Source organism: Triticum urartu, chromosome 2, assembly GCF_003073215.2.
Source record: "Triticum urartu cultivar G1812 chromosome 2, Tu2.1, whole genome shotgun sequence".
In the NCBI taxonomy this organism is placed as follows: domain Eukaryota; kingdom Viridiplantae; phylum Streptophyta; class Magnoliopsida; order Poales; family Poaceae; genus Triticum; species Triticum urartu.
The window spans coordinates 18,257,422-18,275,872 of NC_053023.1; the positions used below are offsets into that span (position 1 = coordinate 18,257,422).

General features: G+C 48.7%; 1 protein-coding gene across 2 annotated transcripts; it reads left to right on the forward strand.

Moving 5' to 3' along the window:
• Window positions 1-582: 582 nt before the first annotated feature.
• Window positions 583-6,072, forward strand: LOC125535217 (beta-glucosidase 16-like). Of its 2 annotated transcripts, none has more exons than XM_048698263.1 (12): window positions 583-982; window positions 1,086-1,152; window positions 2,903-2,964; window positions 3,075-3,150; window positions 3,248-3,322; window positions 3,405-3,492; window positions 3,601-3,853; window positions 3,977-4,092; window positions 4,490-4,751; window positions 4,830-4,932; window positions 5,064-5,166; window positions 5,747-6,072. In XM_048698263.1, exons 1-12 carry the CDS (start codon window positions 845-847, stop codon window positions 5,952-5,954), a joined length of 1,551 nt encoding a protein of 516 aa, XP_048554220.1. In that variant the 5' UTR covers window positions 583-844; the 3' UTR covers window positions 5,955-6,072. The 2 variants fall into 2 exon arrangements, with proteins under 2 accessions (XP_048554220.1, XP_048554221.1); XM_048698264.1 differs by having other exon boundaries at window positions 765-982; window positions 2,903-2,971.
• The last annotated feature ends 12,379 nt before the right edge of the window (window positions 6,073-18,451 follow it).

Below are 18,451 nucleotides of genomic sequence, written 5' to 3' on the forward strand. Positions count from 1 at the left end.
CCCCGGTACAGGTGAACAAGGAATAGTGTATCTTCCAATCCGATGGAACAGACCGGACATTGCGGGATCAGAGGAATATGTCTATTAGCAAGTACACCATAGCATGGTAGAACCCCCTTCAACACTTTCCAGCCAAAAGTGTTTGATTTTCCCAGCTAGTCGCAGTTTCCAAAGACCTTTCCAAGCTCCATTTAATGAGGCACTACTTGGGCTAGTCCGATTCAAGTGCTGTCCGAACTGATGCTCAAATTCAACATGGTATGTCGAACGCACGGAAAAGGTCCCAGTATATGTTGCCAAGCTACAAAATCTTTAACGGCCTCCACATGAAAAGGAATTTGTAGAATTCTATGCACATCGACTGATGAAAAGACGCTGCGAATAAGTGCCTTATCCCATTGTCACCTCATCCCTTCAGTCAACACAACAGGAGAGGCTAGCTGCACAGATATTTTGAGTTTTTGTTTTTGGTCCGCCGAGGTGTCACCATCGTGTGGTAGGTTACGACTATCTTTCATCTACAGTATTATGTAATCTCCTTCACATGCCATTTCATGTGCACCACGGGGCTCTTAGTCACGGGGATATTACTGGCAATCAATACTTGGTGTGGCCTATAAGTATGGGCCATCATCCAGGCCGTACGAGCTCTCGTCTGTGACGCTGCTACTAGATTTTATTTGAGACAACGCTGCTGGAGTAGATTGCAGTTGTAGAAGGGGACCTGGTTTACCCACTTTGCTGTGGCCTCTAAATGAGCCTGCGGGAGGGGGGCTAGCTAGGGGCTGTCTCCTCATAAACCAAGAGGCGTTGCCTTTCCAGTCTAGCTTCAGGCGACGGGGAAATGGCCGCGGCGACGGCCATGGCTATGGCCATGCTGGCGGCGCTGGCGATCCTCGTCCTCCTGCCGTCGGCGCGAGGGCTCGACCGCGCCGAGTTCCCGCCGGGGTTCCTCTTCGGCGTCGCGACGTCTGCTTACCAGGTTGGTTGATCGGAGCTGGAGCTTGGCTTCGGCCGGCCTCGTCTCTCTTTGCCAAGGCACCGGTTGGTTACTGACGACGCAGTGTGATTTCTGTTGCTTCCAGGTCGAGGGCGCGTACCTGGAGGACGGCAAGGGCCTCAGCAACTGGGATTTCTTCACCCACACAAACTGTAAGTCATCTTCTCGGTTTTCTGCAGCTTCCATGTCCTTGCGTGATCCATGTACCATGTGTGTGTGTGTCGGTGTTCTTTTCTTTTTGAAGATTGTATGATCCATGTTGCTTAGGGGGATAAAGATGAAAATGAGTGGTTCCCTTCCACCCTGCTGTACCGAACAGAGACAGCGATAGCCGCACCTACATTATGTTTGTGTGTGGCCAAATTCGACCATCATATAACGAGAACCAATAAGTGGTTGGATGATGGTACCCTCAACCTATCAGAGATCGAATAATAGAATTGATGTTTCGTTGTCCTATTAATGTGGATTATTATTTTCATGGGAGGCGATGTTTGCGTCGATAGCAAAGTGTCTATGGTGACTTCGTCAATCTTGAAACTACGTAATTTTGATCCAATCTTCAGCAGGCATTGTGTGAGTGCGCGCGTGTGTATACATCAACATCGTAATCAGTGTATTAAAAATATTCGCCGTGTGCACTCATCGGTTGGCATCGTTGTCAAATTTGCTATGTGTCTTCACTCTAGTCATTTGAAACACTGGTGCAACATGGGTCTGATTGTGACACGAATTAATTTATTTTGAAAAGAGAAAAGGACAATCCTCGAGTGATGCGCACTGCCATACCAATACTTTTGAATTTGGCAATAGGATGCAGTTGCCGAGCAATGTGTGTGGTGCCAAATTCTATAAGAGTGGGGGCCTATATACCTGAGAATAAACAAATATTAAATTTAGAGATATTTTACGGGAGCGTTGCTATACAGACGACAAATTTCAGACGATCTGCGGACGACGCTACACATCAAGCCGTCGATGCGTTAGAGCAAAAGCAGAGAACGCCATTCATTCCTGCATCGTCTGGGGTTCGGCCGGCTAGTGTCGTCGGTCCAAGTAGTTCCGATTTTACAGTACATCATACTACTCAATAGAGTGAGTAGTATTTAGTTGATTTAACGGTTAATATGGATCGGTAAAATTTAAACTCAAGGATATATTGGTAATTCTATATCAAAGATAGATTTATCTTTTCTCAGTTTAATCCTGCTTGTCGCGTTCTCGTTCGTTGCCGCACCTGTGGCCTGTTACTTGGCATACACTGTGGTTTGCCGCTGTAACTAACAATTCAGCGAATCACCTTCGGCTTCGTCAAAGTTGGACTGGATGTTCTATTGGTTTACCATGTATGTAACCAGATTACTTTAGTGTTAGCAAATTATCAGCAGGATAGAGACATAAACCATTTCCTAATACCTTAACACTGGAGTACAAAACAGTTCACCTCGAAAGATCCAGTGTTGAGTAGGGTGATCCAGAGGACGGACTATAAGAAGATTCGGAGGCCAGCCGCGAACGCATTGCCCTTTCCTCGAGTTTAGCTCAGAAAGAAACGTCCTTGCTTCCGGGTATTTTCTTTTGTTCTTGCATGTCAGTAGATCCCCATTCTTATTATGAGAGAGTGATCCCACAAATGCAACAACATTCTGCGGATAATTATGCGAGTGGTTATAGAACTGTGCTTATCCTTTTTCTCTCCCTCTATATAATAATTACATAACATATAGAGGTGGATATTCCCTTATCGTATGACCATTGGACCAACTAACATCATAACATTTCTCCATCATGTTATCTAAGAGAAAGAACAGTTCACAAGCATATATGTGAATGTGATCATCTATTTAATTTTAAAAGTTCAAACTCGTGCTTTTTCTCTCAAAAAGCTTTGATTCGCTGCAGCTAGGGGAATCGATGATGGACGGAACGGGGACGTGGCGGATGATCACTACCACCGGTACATGGTACAAAGTTAGCGAAATCAAGACAAATTCACTAGTAATTTCCATGTGGTGCATGGTGCATCTTAACCGTGCTTGCCCGCCTATTCTGACACTTGTTGTGTTGTGAACAGGAAGATTTGGAGATTATTCATAGTTTGGGTGTCAACTCCTACAGATTCTCAATTTCATGGGCGAGAATCCTACCAAGTATGCCAAGACAAGCACAAAGTTTTGCGGTTTATATAGTTGTCGCGGTTAATTAGTTGCTTAGCTAAATTAATGCTGCTGAATTGAATCCTCGTAGGAGGCCGGCTTGGAGGCGTAAATTCAGCTGGAATAGATTTCTACGACCGCCTCATTGCTGCAGTCGTGCAGAAAGGTACTACATGGAACAGATTCCACTATGGTCTTCAGTCTTCAACGAAGAGCAATCTAAACTTGCTGCCAAAAATGTCAACCAGGGATAGAGCCATTTGTGACACTGCATCACTTTGATCTACCGCACGAAATGGAGACCCGATACGGCGGTTGGTTGGGCGCCGGAATCCGGTACGTGCAACTCCTTTTACTACGTCTGTACTTTGTTTCTCTTTTTGATGAAATCGGTAGAGAGCCTGCCTTGCATCGTCAAAAACAACAAGAGAAGCCTTTTCCCAGGGAGGAGTTCGACTACTACGCGGACGTGTGCTTCAAGGCGTTTGGTGACCGGGTGAAGTTCTGGGCGACGTTCAACGAGCCCAACCTGTTCACCAGGCTCGCCTACGTGCTGGGCAAGTACCCTCCGGCACGCTGCTCCGCGCCGTTCGGGACCTGCGACAGCGGGAACTCTCATCGGGAACCCTACGTCGCGGCTCATAACATGCTGCTGTCACATGCAGCTGCCGTCCACAACTACAAGAAGAATTATCAGGTGAGTGAACCCAACAAACTTGCTTCGTCGTCGTCGTTGAGTAGCTTTCTTGGCAATGGGCACCATTTCAGTGGATCTCAAAAGTAGCGCCGCCTTGTTCTGATGCATGTGTGTGTGAATTAGGCAACGCAAGGTGGATCTATCGGGATCGTGATTGCAATGAAATGGTATGAGCCGCTCACGAATACCACGGAGGATATCCTGGCTGCACGACGTGCTTTGTCTTTTGAGGTAGATTGGTATGTTCTCTTATTTATTCACCTTAGCACAAGTGCAACAACTAGTATGAGGATGTTCATATCAACTTCACATAGTTATGCCACACACAAAAAAACTATTAGTACTCCCTCCATTCCACAATGCAGTGCCTATAGATTTCTGTGGAAGTCAAACTTTGCCAACTTTGACTAAGTATATAGAGAAAATTGTCTACATCTACAATACCAAACATGTACATTTTGAAAATATAACTCATGATGTATCCAATGTTGTGCATTTGGTATTCTAGATGTACCTACTTTTCTCTATAAATATGATCAAAGTTTGTAATGTTTGACTTTTATAAAAATCTATATGCGCTACATTATGAAACGGAGGGAGTACTACGGTCTTTTTCAATGTTTATTTTTTCTGCAGGTTTTTGGAGCCGATATTCTTTGGTGATTATCCCAGAGAAATGCATGAGTTGTTAGCATCCAACTTACCAAAGTTCACCTCGGAAGAGAAGAGCTTACTGCAGAAGAACAAGGCGGATTTTATCGGTGTAAACCATTACACGACAATTTATGTCAAGGATTGCATCTCTTCTCCGTGCGACCTTAACACTTATGAGGCTTATGAGGGGAACGCACTAGTCCTAGCTACAGGCGAAAGAGATGGCGTGGCAATTGGGAAACCCGTAAGAACTGCTTCGATCAGTGTTGCCATCCTATACATACTCTTCTCCTCTTTGTCACACATGTCCGTATGGTTGCAGACTGCATTCGATGGTTACTATGTTGTTCCAGAGGGCATGGAGCAGATCGTCAAGTATGTTAATCAGAGATACACGAACACACCTGTCTATGTTACTGAAAATGGTGAGTGCCAATGGACTCACGAGTTCACAATGCATTCTGTAAACTCGCTGAAGATCGAGAAGCTTCTAGCGCCTTCTCATTTGCTTCCATACGTTCACAAGATCATGTGTTATCTTACGCCTTTTTTCCAGGTTACTCGCAATACAGCAATAACACTATGGACGAATTGATGAATGACGGTGAAAGAGTGAACTACCTACAGGGTTATCTCACATTTCTCTCTTCAGCAATCAGGTGACGTGCAACCCACTACTCGAATCTGGAACTCTGCCTAGTTTCAGGTTGTTTGCCGAGTGCATTTTATCGGGTACTAGAAAAACATGACATATGCCGAGTTCCACGAGGAAAATACTAGGCAAAAGGACGAGACTTGACAAATTGCACGTTTGTCGAGTTTCTGCCATGTGGCACTCGGCAAACACATGCTTTGCTCCAGTTCCTGCTACATGGCACTCGACAAACACATTCCCCCCCCCCTCCCCCCTCCTCTTTTCTTTTCTTTTTTACTTCCTTCTTTTGTATCATATCTTTTTTCTATATTATTTGTTCTATCCTTTATTTTGTTTCCCATGTATATTTTCTTTTACAATAGACCCAAAGTGGCCGGATCCTTTTCCGGACCCCGCGCAAGCGGGAGCTGCATGCACCGAGCTGCCCTTTAGCCCTTTTAGTCATGTCGGTTCAAAAAGTATCCTAGAAAGCAAGCTAATTGTTTTCATTTGTCACACACACTCATAAAATATGATATCGAAATAAGAAGCTTCGTCTACAACTCTGCATTCTGAAAGTATTAACACTTTCCTCACGCTTACAGGAAAGGAGCAAACGTGCGTGGCTACTTCGTATGGAGTATCATCGACAACTTTGAGTGGACTTTTGGTTTCACGGTAAGGTTTGGACTGTATCATGTGGATTATGAAACGCAGAAGAGGACTCCAAAGATGTCGGCGAAGTGGTACCGAGACTTCCTCATGGGCTCTAGGCCGACCGACCAAGTGCAGACGTTAAGAGCAGATTCGTGATGGTTGCAGCCATTACCTGTAAAAAGAAACTGTCAGAGGGAGTAGTAATTAAGAAAAAATGTTTGTTTACTTGCTTATCTTGAAGATTTCTAATGGGATTTTTACATACTTCCTAACCTGGACAAGAGCAGAGCATAACCATATGCCTGACATAGTTTGTACACCATGACACATGCTACTGAATCCTTCTTCAGGATCTGCTATATAGCAGGTCATTGCAGTTCCTTACAACATGCTGCAACAAAAAAATTCTGAAAGATTTTGCATTCAGACCATGAAAAAACTTTTAGACCTCTTCCTTCCACTACCATTTATACAGCAAGGTACCAAACTCTCAAGCATCAACCAACAGCACAGAGCTACAAACTACATGTACGTTTATGCGGGAGGGACGGCCGGATTCTCGACGTCACCGCCGGCATTACGCTGTCCCTCACCGGCGCCTGATGGCTGACTGGATGCCGGAGCCGTCTGCTGCTGCTGCTGCTGCTGTGCGACACGTGGCGGCCTGCGAGTGCGGCGCGGCTGGGCCGGGGATATCGTCCTCCACCTGAGCACCTCGATGATGATGGAGTTGCCGATCATCCCCACGTCGAAACCCGCAAAGGTGGCCAGGATGATGGATATCACCGCCTGCAGATGCAGCTGACACAAACAAACAGTTCCCAGACATCAACACTTGCATCACAAATCATTCAGAAACTTCAGGCGGTGTGAGCAGAGTATGCTCTGTTTTGCTTGCATGTCTGTAGAACAAATGAGTGAAGAACACAACAAAGAGGAACTGGATCGCCGCGTATATCCACACGTATCTCCTCGCCACTGCACACAAGTGCATTTTCAATTTAGTTACTGTTGCAATGAGGGTTTTATCATGGCAGTTCATGTCAAAAATTTCAGTCTGTGTTCTGAGGTGGATGGGGGTCAATGTGATAGTGTCCGTCACCAGCAACAAACAAATTGTTATCGATCCAGTTGTAAGAAAAATCAACAGAGTGATAGATATGAATACCAGCAATTGCTCCAAGAAGCAAAAATACACGAGGATGCTGATGATCACAACTATAGGTGTCCCATGCCACAGCCTGATTAACAACATGACAAAAGAATCACCATCAGGTTGCATAATTCTATTACTGTACTAGGTGTTACTAATATACTATCAGCACACATCATTCTAATTCCAGAAGAAATTCTATGTCGATCTGTCACGAAGTAGGTAAGATTAGCAGCATGCAAACTTGCTCTTCTCAAAGCAGGTAGTCAAACTGTCCATATAATAACGACAAAGTCCCTCTCCAGGGTATCACAGGTGTTACCTGACCTGACTCCATACGAGGAACACAAACTTCGCAATTAACAAACAGCAAGAATTGTGTGTATTCTATCAAGAACTCAGCCTACCTGTACCGGACGTATCACGGATTTGCACCAGCGATGCCTGTTTGAAGGAATCTTCTTTTTTTTAAGAAAAGGAGGAATCACCCTAGGTCTCTGCAACTGGGTGATGCATGCGGCTATATTATTTATTATTCACAAAGACCTTACAAAGTAATACAACAGTAAACCCGAGGCTACCATCTAGACGACACCTGTCGCTACTCCTATCCCGTTGATGAAGGTGTGCCGAATGTCCCATCTATACCAAACAGACATTGCACGAAAGCCTAACATCTAACGCCGGATGCCCCATCCAAGCCACATAGGCGGGACTGGGTAACACTCCAGTCCGGCGCACTCTCAGTGAGTACCACACGCACACGCTGCAAAGGGCCGTCACCTCTGTCTTCCCTCGATCCATCCTCAAAGCATGTACTGACGCATCGACCTTGTCAGGCCACTCTGCTATCGACGCCACCACGACGTCGGACAACGTCGACCTCCTGCGCGTGTCCCTCGCCACACATCTGACGCCAAGCCTCCACTGCTCCATGCCGTCGAGAACCGTCGTCATGAATATGTAGAAAGAAACACCGCTCCACTGCAGATGCCATCCACTGGTCCCTCCAGCCCGAGTGCATCTCCAAGAATGCCGCCCCCAAGGGGGTAACGACACATGAATGCCGCCGTCATCCGATCCACTGATCTAGGGTTTCCCCCGGAGGTATTGGGTGGGGTTGGGAGCTTCACCTCGATGATGCCTTCATGAAGGAGACAGTGATAAGAGCATCGTCATCACCGGCTCCGGCCAATGACCGAAGACCAAGTTTTCACCCGGATCCATTCCAAGAAATCCACCCGACAACCTGTGCAATGTCTCGGCCGCCTTCAAAGCCCCAGATCTAGCCGCCTAAATCTGGCGACCAACCGCAACAGCAATGCCACCGTAGGAGCCCTGGCACCCCAGCCACTGTCTGAATGCGCCACCACTGGAGCCTGGGAGGAGGGCTCCCACCCCACCTCGCCAAACCATGAGAGCCGCAGAGATGGATCCCGCACACTCATCACTGTCTCTGATCTGAACCAATCTGTGGCCAAACCACGAGATCGCCGATGCAGATCCGCCTTGGATAGGGACTGCACCACGCCATGCCGCCGCGGGAAGCCTGAGCTTCACCAGCCGCCACCTTCCAGGGCCGCCGCCCCGGGATCCAGCCGCCGCCGACAGGACGCGCCGCCCACGTGCAGTAGGCCGGAGGAGCCCCCCGATCCAAATCTGGACCGAGAAGCTCACCATGGCCGCCCCACACCGGCACGCCCCGCCAGGCCGCGAATCTGCAGCCACCCGCGCCTCCGCGCCAGAGAGCCGCCATCCGGCCGCCCCAGACGCATCCGCGCCGCGCCGCCCTGCATGGCTGCGCGCATCCGCGCGAGGGCGCTGTCCCGCGCCAGCACCACACCGCGCCGAAGGGAGGAGGGCCCGCCACCGCCGGCCGGGCTTTGCCCGGCGGCGCGAGCCGGCGGCGGCGGGGAGGGGAAGGGGACGGGGAAGGGTTGGAGGCGGCGGTGCGTGGGTTCGCCCCCCCCCCCCCCCCCCCCCCCCCCGCTGGGCGTCAGGCCTGAGTATTATGTATTTCCTGTGATGCAATCAAACAAACCAACATATATAGGATTGAGACGAGCATGATATTCCAATACTATGTTGTTCATATTCTCGTGTTTATAGAATCCCTGTGAATCAGAGTCCCCAGACATGGGTTATGCGTGACGGAAGTAATTCATATTTGTAAAAATGGTTTTTGGTGGTATAACTTTGAAGTCACATAGCTTGTGTTTTGTCGGTTGAATGAGCGGTCACTGCATGAGAGTCGTGCTCGCGCACCAGCTTCTTGGACACCACACGTGGCCATTCCGATTCTTTCCTATTACCAAAGGAGTTGACAAATGTTCTGAACATATATGTGGACCTACCTTCCTCAACAGTCAGTGTATAAAGTTATAGGGAGAATGAAATCGTAAGGCATTTGTTACATATATGGGGTATCTCTGCTTAATGGCTACTGTTCATGCATCCAATACATTCAGCCGAGAAAACGACTATGACAAGTGCCAAGGAAAGATATGAATATCAGATGTTCGATATGGCACGTTGAAAGGAAATGTTGGGAGGAAATTATTGGTTCGTCCTCTCTTGTGCAATATTTTTTTTTCATCTATCTCTTGTGACTATCTTATATGTATGATAAGGCGTGCTAATTAAGAAAACCAGTTTACTGACTTGCTTATCTGAAAATTCATCTAGGTGGATGGAGTAAATTGCATAAAACCACTACTTTGAAGGCTAGGTTTGTGAAAAACACTACAATACATTTTTTTCGTAGAAAACACCACGTCTACGATAATCTTTTTGCAAATAACACTAATCGGCGGCTTTGGCTCGGTTGACCGCGTTTATGACAGATGGGGCGCGCCAGTTACGTTGACGTGGCACCACTTAACATCTCACATATAACGACGACAATTGATACCGTTATCATCATGTGTGACCTTGTGGGATCCGCCTGTCATTGAAAGAAAGAAAAGTTGGTTCCTTCATTGTACCGCACCAAATAAAGTCAACCACCCCATCCTGCCTCCACCCACTGTACCGCCCCGCCGCCGCTGTCCACTGTACCACCATCGCCCGTCCCGCCGCCGTCCGCGGCGAAGTGCCCGCAGCCGCACGTGCCGCCGTCCTTCCCACGCTCCCGCGCTGCCCCTTCCTCATCCTCTCCTCCCTCTCCGTCGTGCACCTGAACTCCGTGGTCTCCGCTCCCGGCGGCGCCGGCGCCATCCACCTCCGCGTGTTCCTCAGAGGGCCCTACCTGCTCCGCCTCGCCACGGACGCAGGGGACTCCATGGACATGCGCCTCGGCTGGCAGCCACACCTTCTGTCGGTTCTCGACCCCGAGGCGGCGGTGCCGGACGCCGAGCACTGTGCGCTGCTGCACGCGGCTGCTGCGCGGGGCAACTGGGAGAGGTGAGCAGGCTGGGACAGGAGGCGCTCGTGGCTTGCGACAAGGATGGCACGATGGCTCTTGGCGGCGCCCTGGCAGGGCAAGCTCCAGCTCCTCCTGCCCACGGTCTGGCCGCTCCCGGCCCTCGCGGGAGATGTGCTTATGAAGGGGCGGCCTTCCACCACACGCCGAGGACGCCGTGAGCGTGCTCCAGGACGACTAGATCGCCGGAGGTCGCGGCAGGGGCTCCCTATTCTTGCGAGATCCGTGTCAAATTGGAGTGGAGGACCACGAATATGAGGTGCGGAAGGGGACGACAGCTCGATTCTTGCCGGATCGGGACGAGTGTTGGTTAACGGCGGCGAAATTGGTGGAGCTCAGGGGCCATGTCGATGGGCGGCGGCGGCGCTCTGCTGGTTCGGGGAGAGAGAGAGATTAGGGAGGAGAGAAGAACATGATGAAATGCTGACAAGTGGGCCCATGTGTCCAGCAAAAAGGTTCAACTAACGGCGTTAAAAATTTGTTCCACATCAGCCTGATTGGCGGGTCCCATCTGTCATAAACATGCTCAGCCGAGGTAAATCCGCCGTTCAGTGTTATTTGCAAAAAGATTACGATAGACATGGTATTTTTTGCAAAAAAAAAATGTAACATAGTGTTATCTGCAAACCGAGCCTCCAAAGTGGTGGTTTTGTGCAATTTACTCAGGTGGATGCCCACAAGGCTCCTACTACTAGGCCTCGAGCCCTAGGTCGCCCCCGCGGGCGACAGGGGCGAACCCTAGGGCGCTGCCACAGGCCACTCCCCTCCATGCCCTCCTCTCCTCCCGCCGCTGGGCAAAGCCCGGCCGGCATGGGTGGCAGCGGGGATCTCGTTCCTCTCTGCTTGGATCTTGGGCTGGCGGGGGATGGCCCTTCTCAGGCGGAGGCGGGGGCTGCCGCGGGGCTCCTCGGCGCAGCGACAGGCGGGCAGGGCGGCGACGTGTGCGTCCCAGGGCGGCGCGGTGGCGTGCTCCTGCTTCTCCAGGGTGCGGCGGCTGCGAGGGATTCATCTCGAGCAGGAGCGTGTGGGAGACGCACTGGCCAGGTCCGTCCGGATCTGGCTCTAGGAGTTTGTTCGCGGCACGGGTGGTGGAGGAAGGCCGGCTGGGCCTTTGCAGGGTGCTGGGGCACCGCTGGTGGCTGGGAACTGACCTCGGTACTGCTGCGGCGGCATGGTGGGTCTGATGTTCGGTCAGATGTGATCCGACCGGTGCGACAATGGCGGTTCCGTGCACACGATGCTGGATGGAGGGTCCTCGAGCGGATCCGGATGAAAATCCTACTCTTGGCACGTTGCCAAGGTCGGCGATATACCTGGCCAAATAGGCCGGCACGGCCTGGCCCGCGGCAATCGTGCCTGGCACGGCACGGCCCGCCACGGCACGATTATTAGCTGGGCCGTGCCGGGTCGGCCCATGGGCGGGAGCTTGCAGCCCAGGCACGGCACGCAGCCTATCTTTTCAAAAAAAAGAAAAAAAAACGCTGGCCCGTGGCGCATATTTACCTCGACTGGCGCGTTTTTCCCCTCTGTACAGTGAAAATAGTCCAAAAAAAGTCCAAAGAATGTAGAAAAATGCAAAAAAAATGTAGATCATTATGTGGGATAAATCTAGAGTTTTATTAGCGCTTGCCTCACTAAAACCTTTCATCCCAAAGAAGTAAAAGAGTACAAGTTGTGCTCTAGAAATACTAAAAGATTAAAAGAAATAGAAAGAAATATATTAGAGCACTACAAATGTACCCATGCACTACAAAATCATTGAGCATATTAGAGTACTAGGTATTTATATAGGACATATTTATTTATATATTTCAAAAAAAAGTTAAACGGGCCGTGTCGTGCCGGCCGCGTGCCCAGCCTCCAGGCCCAAGCATGGCCCATGGCGTGCTGCGTGCCATGCCTGGCCCGTTTAGCCCGGGTCATGCTGTGCCTGGGTCGTGCCGTTCTTGCGTGCTACCGGGCCGACCCAGTTAGCACGGCCCGTTTGGCCAGCTATAGTTGGCGATGGCGGTGTTTTTCTGCGTCGTCCCCTTCTTGAAGGCATCGTCGTGGAGAAGCTCTAGGCCCCTATCCGCTACCTCCGGGGGAAACCCTAGGTCAATCGATCGGATGACGGTGGCGCTCATGTGGCGTACCCCCTTGAGGGCGTCATTCTTGGAGGTGTGCATAGGCTCGAGGGACTAGTGGACGGCATGTACGGTGGAGCGGCGTTCCCTATGACGCGTCAACGTCGTGGAGTCTCAACGGCAAGGCGCAACAAGGTCTCGCGCGTAGGGAGGAGGCGCTGTCTGGAGTCGTGGGGCCGTCGACGGCAGGCCTGGCAAGGTCGACGCATCAGTACCTGCTCTGAAGATGGATTGATGGAAGACGGCAGCGACAACCTATGAGAGTGCGTCGGACCGGTTAGTGCCCCAGACCAGGTATGTGGCTTGGCCAGGGCCTCCGGCATTATATGTTAGGCTAGGTAAGAGGACTAGATATTTGGCTCACACTTTCTGCACTCCTTCATCAATGGATAGGAGTAGCAACAAATGTTGCCAAGATGGCGGCTTCAAAGATATTACTTTGTAAGGTCTTTCTGACTAATCAATAAAGTGACTGCATGCATCTCCCAGATGCAGAGGCGGGGGGGGGGGGGGGGGGGGGGGGGGGGGGGGGGGGGGGGGTCATCCTCCTTTTCAAAAAAAAAATGACTTGCTTATCTTCAAGATTTCAAGTGGGATTTGCACACTCCCTGCCCATGCTTCTTGTGGTGAGTGATGAGAAGAGGCCTAGGATACATGAGAACGGCAGCAATATCGCCGGGGCGGCGAAGCCGTTAGGCACAACCTGTCAGCCACCAGCACAAATTGTTATCGACCCAATGTAAGCAAGTTGTAGGAACAATCAACAAGAGAAATAGGGATGAACACCAGCAATTGCTCCAAGAAGCAAAAATATGCGAGGATGCCATGATCACAAGGATAGGTGTCCCATGAGACATACTGAGTAAAAAAATAACAAAAGAATCACCGTCAGGTTGCATAATTCTATGACTGTACTAGGTGTTACTTATATACATGAGATTAGCACACATCATTCTAATTCCAGAAGAAATTCTATGTTGATCTGTCACAGATAGGTAAGATTAGCAGCATGCAAACTTGCTCTTCTCAAAGCAGGTAGTCAAACTGTCCATATAATAACTACAAAGTCCCTCTCCAGGGTATCACAGGTGTTACCTGACCTGACTCCATACGAGGAAGAGGAACACAAACTTCACAAGTAACAAACAGCATGAATTGTGTGTGTTCTGCCAACAACTCAACCTACCCATACTGGACGTATTGCGAATTCGCGTCAGTGTTGCCTCTTTGAAGAAATCCTATGTTTTCCTATGATGCAATCAAAGAATCTAAAAAATATATGATTGAGATCAGCATGACATTCCAATCCCATGTTTTCATATTTCCATGTTTATCAAACCTGTGAATTGAAGAGTCCCCAAATGTGGGTTACACGAAAGTTATTCATACTGAAAAAAAGCTTTTCGGTGGTACAAATTTGAAGTCACATAACTTATGTTTTGTCGGTTGAATTAGCGGTCAAAGTTAGTGTCAAAGTTAAATGTTGAAATGGGAGTATTTCTAAAAGGCTTTTTTCCTCTGCATGGCACGAAAGTCGTGCTCGCGCACCAGCTTCTTGGACCACACGTGGTCATTCCGATTCTTGCCTTTTACCAAAGGAGTTCAGAAATGTTCTGAACATATCTGCGGACCTACCTTTCTCAAGTGTCAGTGTCTAAAGTTATAGGGAGAATAAAATCATAAGGCATGGTATAGGGGGTATCTCTGCTTGATGGCTACTGTTCATGCATCCAATTCATTCAGCCGAGAAAACGACTGTGACAAGTACCAAGTGTGCGAGCGGTCAAACGTCTTACCCTTCTAGGGGCGACGTGTTCATGTTATATAGGAGGAAGCCAAAACCCTAGATGGCTTTACATGGTGCGGTTACAAGAGATAAGAGAGAATCAAGATATAACTTGAGAGAGAAGAAAAAGGGGGAGATAGTTACAGCAATATCTCATTCAAACTACCTCCTAGCTCTATCTCTATATCTCAACAATATACCAACCGCATAGGTGTTTAACACCCCCCTTAATCACAACTTCATCAAGTTGAGATTATGCTTAAACTCTTCAAAACTTTTGATAGGCAGGGCTTTAGTAAACCCATCGGCAACTTGATCCTTGGAGTGAATGAACCAAATATTATCAAGCTGTTTCCGTGCAACTCTTTCTCTGACAAAGTGAAAATCTATCTCTATGTGCTTTGTTCTGGTATGAAAAACTGGATTTGCAGATAAGTAGGTAGCTCCAAGATTATCACACCATAAGCATGGAGCTTGAGAACTTTTTATACCAAGTTCTTTTAGCATTGATTGAACCCATATGATTTCAGCTGTAGCATTTGCCAGTGCCTTGTACTCTGCCTCTGTGCTAGACCTAGACACAGTGGCATGTTTTCTTGCACACCATGAAATCAAGTTTGGTCCAAAAAATATTGCAAATCCACCAGTGGAGCGCCTGTCATCCAGGCAGCCTGCCCAGTCAGAATCAGAGAAAGCACTAACAAGAGTAGAGGATGACTTGCTGAAACTAAGACCAATGCTCAAAGTATGTTTGACATATCTGACAATGCGCTTTGCAGCAGTCCAATGCACAGTGGTAGGTGCATGCAGAAACTGACATACCTTGTTGACAGCAAAAGAAATATCAGGCCTTGTTAGAGTCAAGTACTGTAGTGCACCTACCAAACTCCGGTACTTTGTACTGTCCTCTTGATTCAAAAGTTGCCCTTCTGTGAGAGATAGCTTTTCTGAGTTGGATAATGGAGTGAAGGAGGGTTTACAACTTTGCAGGCTTGCCTTTCTTACCAAGTCGTTTGCATACTTCTGTTGAGAGAGATGAAGTCCATCCTTGTGTTTCTTCACCTCAATTCCAAGAAAGAAATGCAAATCTCCAAGATCCTTGAGAGCAAATTCTGCACTTAAATCCTTCAACAATGATGCAATGGCCTCACTAGATGAACTTGTAACAATAATATCATGAACATAAATGAGAACAAATATGCATGTATTGAGCCTATTGTAGATGAACAGTGAGGTATCTGACTTGGAAGGGACAAAACCAAGTGATTGCATCTTGTGACTAAGACGGGAGTACCACGCCCGTGGGGCTTGCTTCAAGCCATAGAGTGCTTTATCAAGTTTACACACAAATGAAGGATTAGATTTTCTCTCAAACCCAAGAGGTTGTTTCATGTACACCTCTTCTTCCAGAACACCATGGAGAAACGCGTTCTGCACGTCTAGCTGTCTGAGACTCCATCCTCTAGACACAGCAATAGAGAGAACAAGTCTGATGGTAGCAGCTTTCACAACAGGGCTAAAGGTATCCTCATAATCAATACCATATCTCTGTTTAAACCCTTTTGCAACAAGCCTAGCTTTGTATTTGTCAACAGTTCCATCAGATTTTCTTTTAACTCTGAACACCCACTTGCAATCTATAAGATTTTTACCTTGCCGTGGGGGAACCAAATGCCATGTTTTATTTTTCTTTAGTGCCACATATTCTTCCATCATTGCTTTTCTCCATCTTTCATCTCTGACTGCCTCATCCAGAGTCCTTGGTTCAGCTTGTTCATCTATAGAGCAAACTAGGCCATATTTACTCATATGTTTGTAATTAAGAGGTTGAGTTACCCCTTTTTGCAGCCGTGTGAGACGCCGCGATCCCGCCACAGAATCAGCCGGCGCGGAAAATCCCGAATCATGCACAGGAGTTGCTGGTGCAGGCAATCCCGAGGTAGATCCGCTCGACACCCGCGCTGGATCTTCTGTGGCTCCAGCGTGCAACAGAGAAGTTGTTTCTGCCGCAGAGGATCCTGGGTGGCCAGCCAGCTCATCATGGGCACATGATTGCGCGGGGCCACGCGAATCAGCACCGAGACCCGCGCCCACCTGACTGGATGGCTCAGCACTGGGCCCCACGTTGGTCGGCTACACCTGGGCGCGCCGCTTGTAGCAGCGCGGTTCGGCAGGAAACCGCGGGACGCCCGAGTCATCAGGACGTCGCCACGTGGAGCCTGGCGATTGGAGCGGGGCCGACGGAGGACTGCCGCCACCCGAGAGCTGGCGCGTGGCGCGCGCGGAGCCGTGGGAGTCCGCGCGGGCGGCAGGTTCTGCTGCTGTCGGGTCTGACGTGTCTGCAGGCGCTAATCCCGACGCAGATCTGCTGCCCTGCTGCTGATTCGGCGACGATCTCAAGGAGGATCTGCTCCCCAATTCTGGACACAGCAAATATGGCACTTGGAGGCCAATTTCTTCATGATTCTGCTCAATTTCTGCATCATTTTTCTCACTGTTTGTTCCTGCGACATCACAAGAGGACTCATTGACACCATTAGGAGGGTTAGTCAGCATTGAATCATCACAAGTATTTCCCCCTTGATCAAGGCCGAGGAGATGGGATGGCAGGAGGAGGATTTCTTGGCGAAGCAAGGCACCGGTGTTGGGATGTAGGTCAGCAAAGGGAAACTTTGTTTTGTCAAAAACAACATCACGTGATATATAGACGCGCCCGGTGGATACATTTAGGCATTTTACACCTTTGTGTTGAGCGCTATACCCGATAAAGACACATTGTTTTGAGCGAAACATAAGTTTGCGTTGATTATATGGACGAAAATTTGGCCAACATGCACACCCAAAAACACGAAGTGTTGTGTAGTCAGGTTTAGTGTGGAGTAGCCGTTCTATGGGAGTTTCATTATGAATAACACGACTAGGAAGCATGTTAATGATGTGAACGGCTGTGAGGAAAGCTTCATCCCAGAATTTGAGAGGCATGGAGGCGCCAGCTAAAAGAGCTAAACCGACCTCAACAATGTGCCGGTGCTTGCGTTCGGCAGACCCATTTTGTTGGTGAGCGTGGGGGCATGACACATGGTGAGAGATTCCAAGAGTTTGAAAGAAGGAATTTAATTTCTCATATTCTCCACCCCAGTCTGATTGGACAGCAAGTATCTTGCAGTCAAACTGGCGTTCAACGAGTGCTTGAAAGTTTTTAAAAAACTTGAAAAACATCGGATCGTTTCTTGAGAAGATAAATCCAAGAAAACTTACTATAGTCATCAATGAAGCTCACATAGTATGTATGTCTACCAACTGAGGTGGGTGCAGGACCCCACACATCGGAAAAGATTAATTGCAATGGTTTGGTAGAAACACTCGTAGAAATAGGATAAGGTAGCTGATGACTCTTAGCTCGTTGACAAGAATCACAAATAGTTTCAATATTGCGCTCACCAACAAACGGGAGCTTATTCTTTCTAAGCAAATTTTCAACTAAAGAAAAAGAAGCATGTCCTAAACGATCATGCCATCGTGTGGATGAAAGCTTGATAGCACCACAAGCTTGTTTATCCAGTCTCCTAAGCTCCGGAATCAACGGATAGAGTCCACGAACACATCTACCTCGGTAGAGGATGCTCTTCGTCGCCTGATCCTTGATCAAAAAGAAATAAGGGTGAAATTCGAGGAAAACATGATTATCAAGGGCAATTCTATAGACGGAAAGGAGACTCTTGTCGGCGTTGGGAACGTGCAAAATTTTCCTAAGATGGATTTTACGAGAAGGGGTACTAAAACTTGAATGACCAACGTGACGGATTTCCATACCTTCACCACTAGCTGTGTGGATTTGGTCCTTGCCGCGGTATTTCTCCTTCATGGTCACCTTCTCAAGCTCGTTGGTGATGTGGTTGGTGGCGCCGCTGTCGACGTACCAGTTGGTGTCGATGCCGTAGGAGCCATCCGCAGCCGCCGCCACCTTGTCATCATCTTGAGAGGAGTTGTCATCCTCTTCATAGCGGTACCAACAATCTTTTGCTGTGTGCCCCAACTTGCCGCATATCTGGCAACGAGGAGCATCAGGACGTGCGCGAGGGTTGCCGCCGCTTCGGCGAGTTCGGTTGTTGGAGGAAGAACTCCCGCCGCCAGTGCGGGAGTTGGGGCCGCCGCTGTTGCCGCCGC

Excerpts from the sequence above, each read along its gene's own strand:
- LOC125535217 (XM_048698263.1), top strand. The coding sequence starts at position 845 with ATGGCCGCGGCGACGGCCATGGCTATGGCCATGCTGGCGGCGCTGGCG. Across the intron at positions 2,965-3,074 it reads ATCACTACCACCGGTACATG|GAAGATTTGGAGATTATTCA; the intron begins GTACAAAGTTAG and ends TGTTGTGAACAG. Across the intron at positions 5,167-5,746 it reads TTTCTCTCTTCAGCAATCAG|GAAAGGAGCAAACGTGCGTG; the intron begins GTGACGTGCAAC and ends TCACGCTTACAG.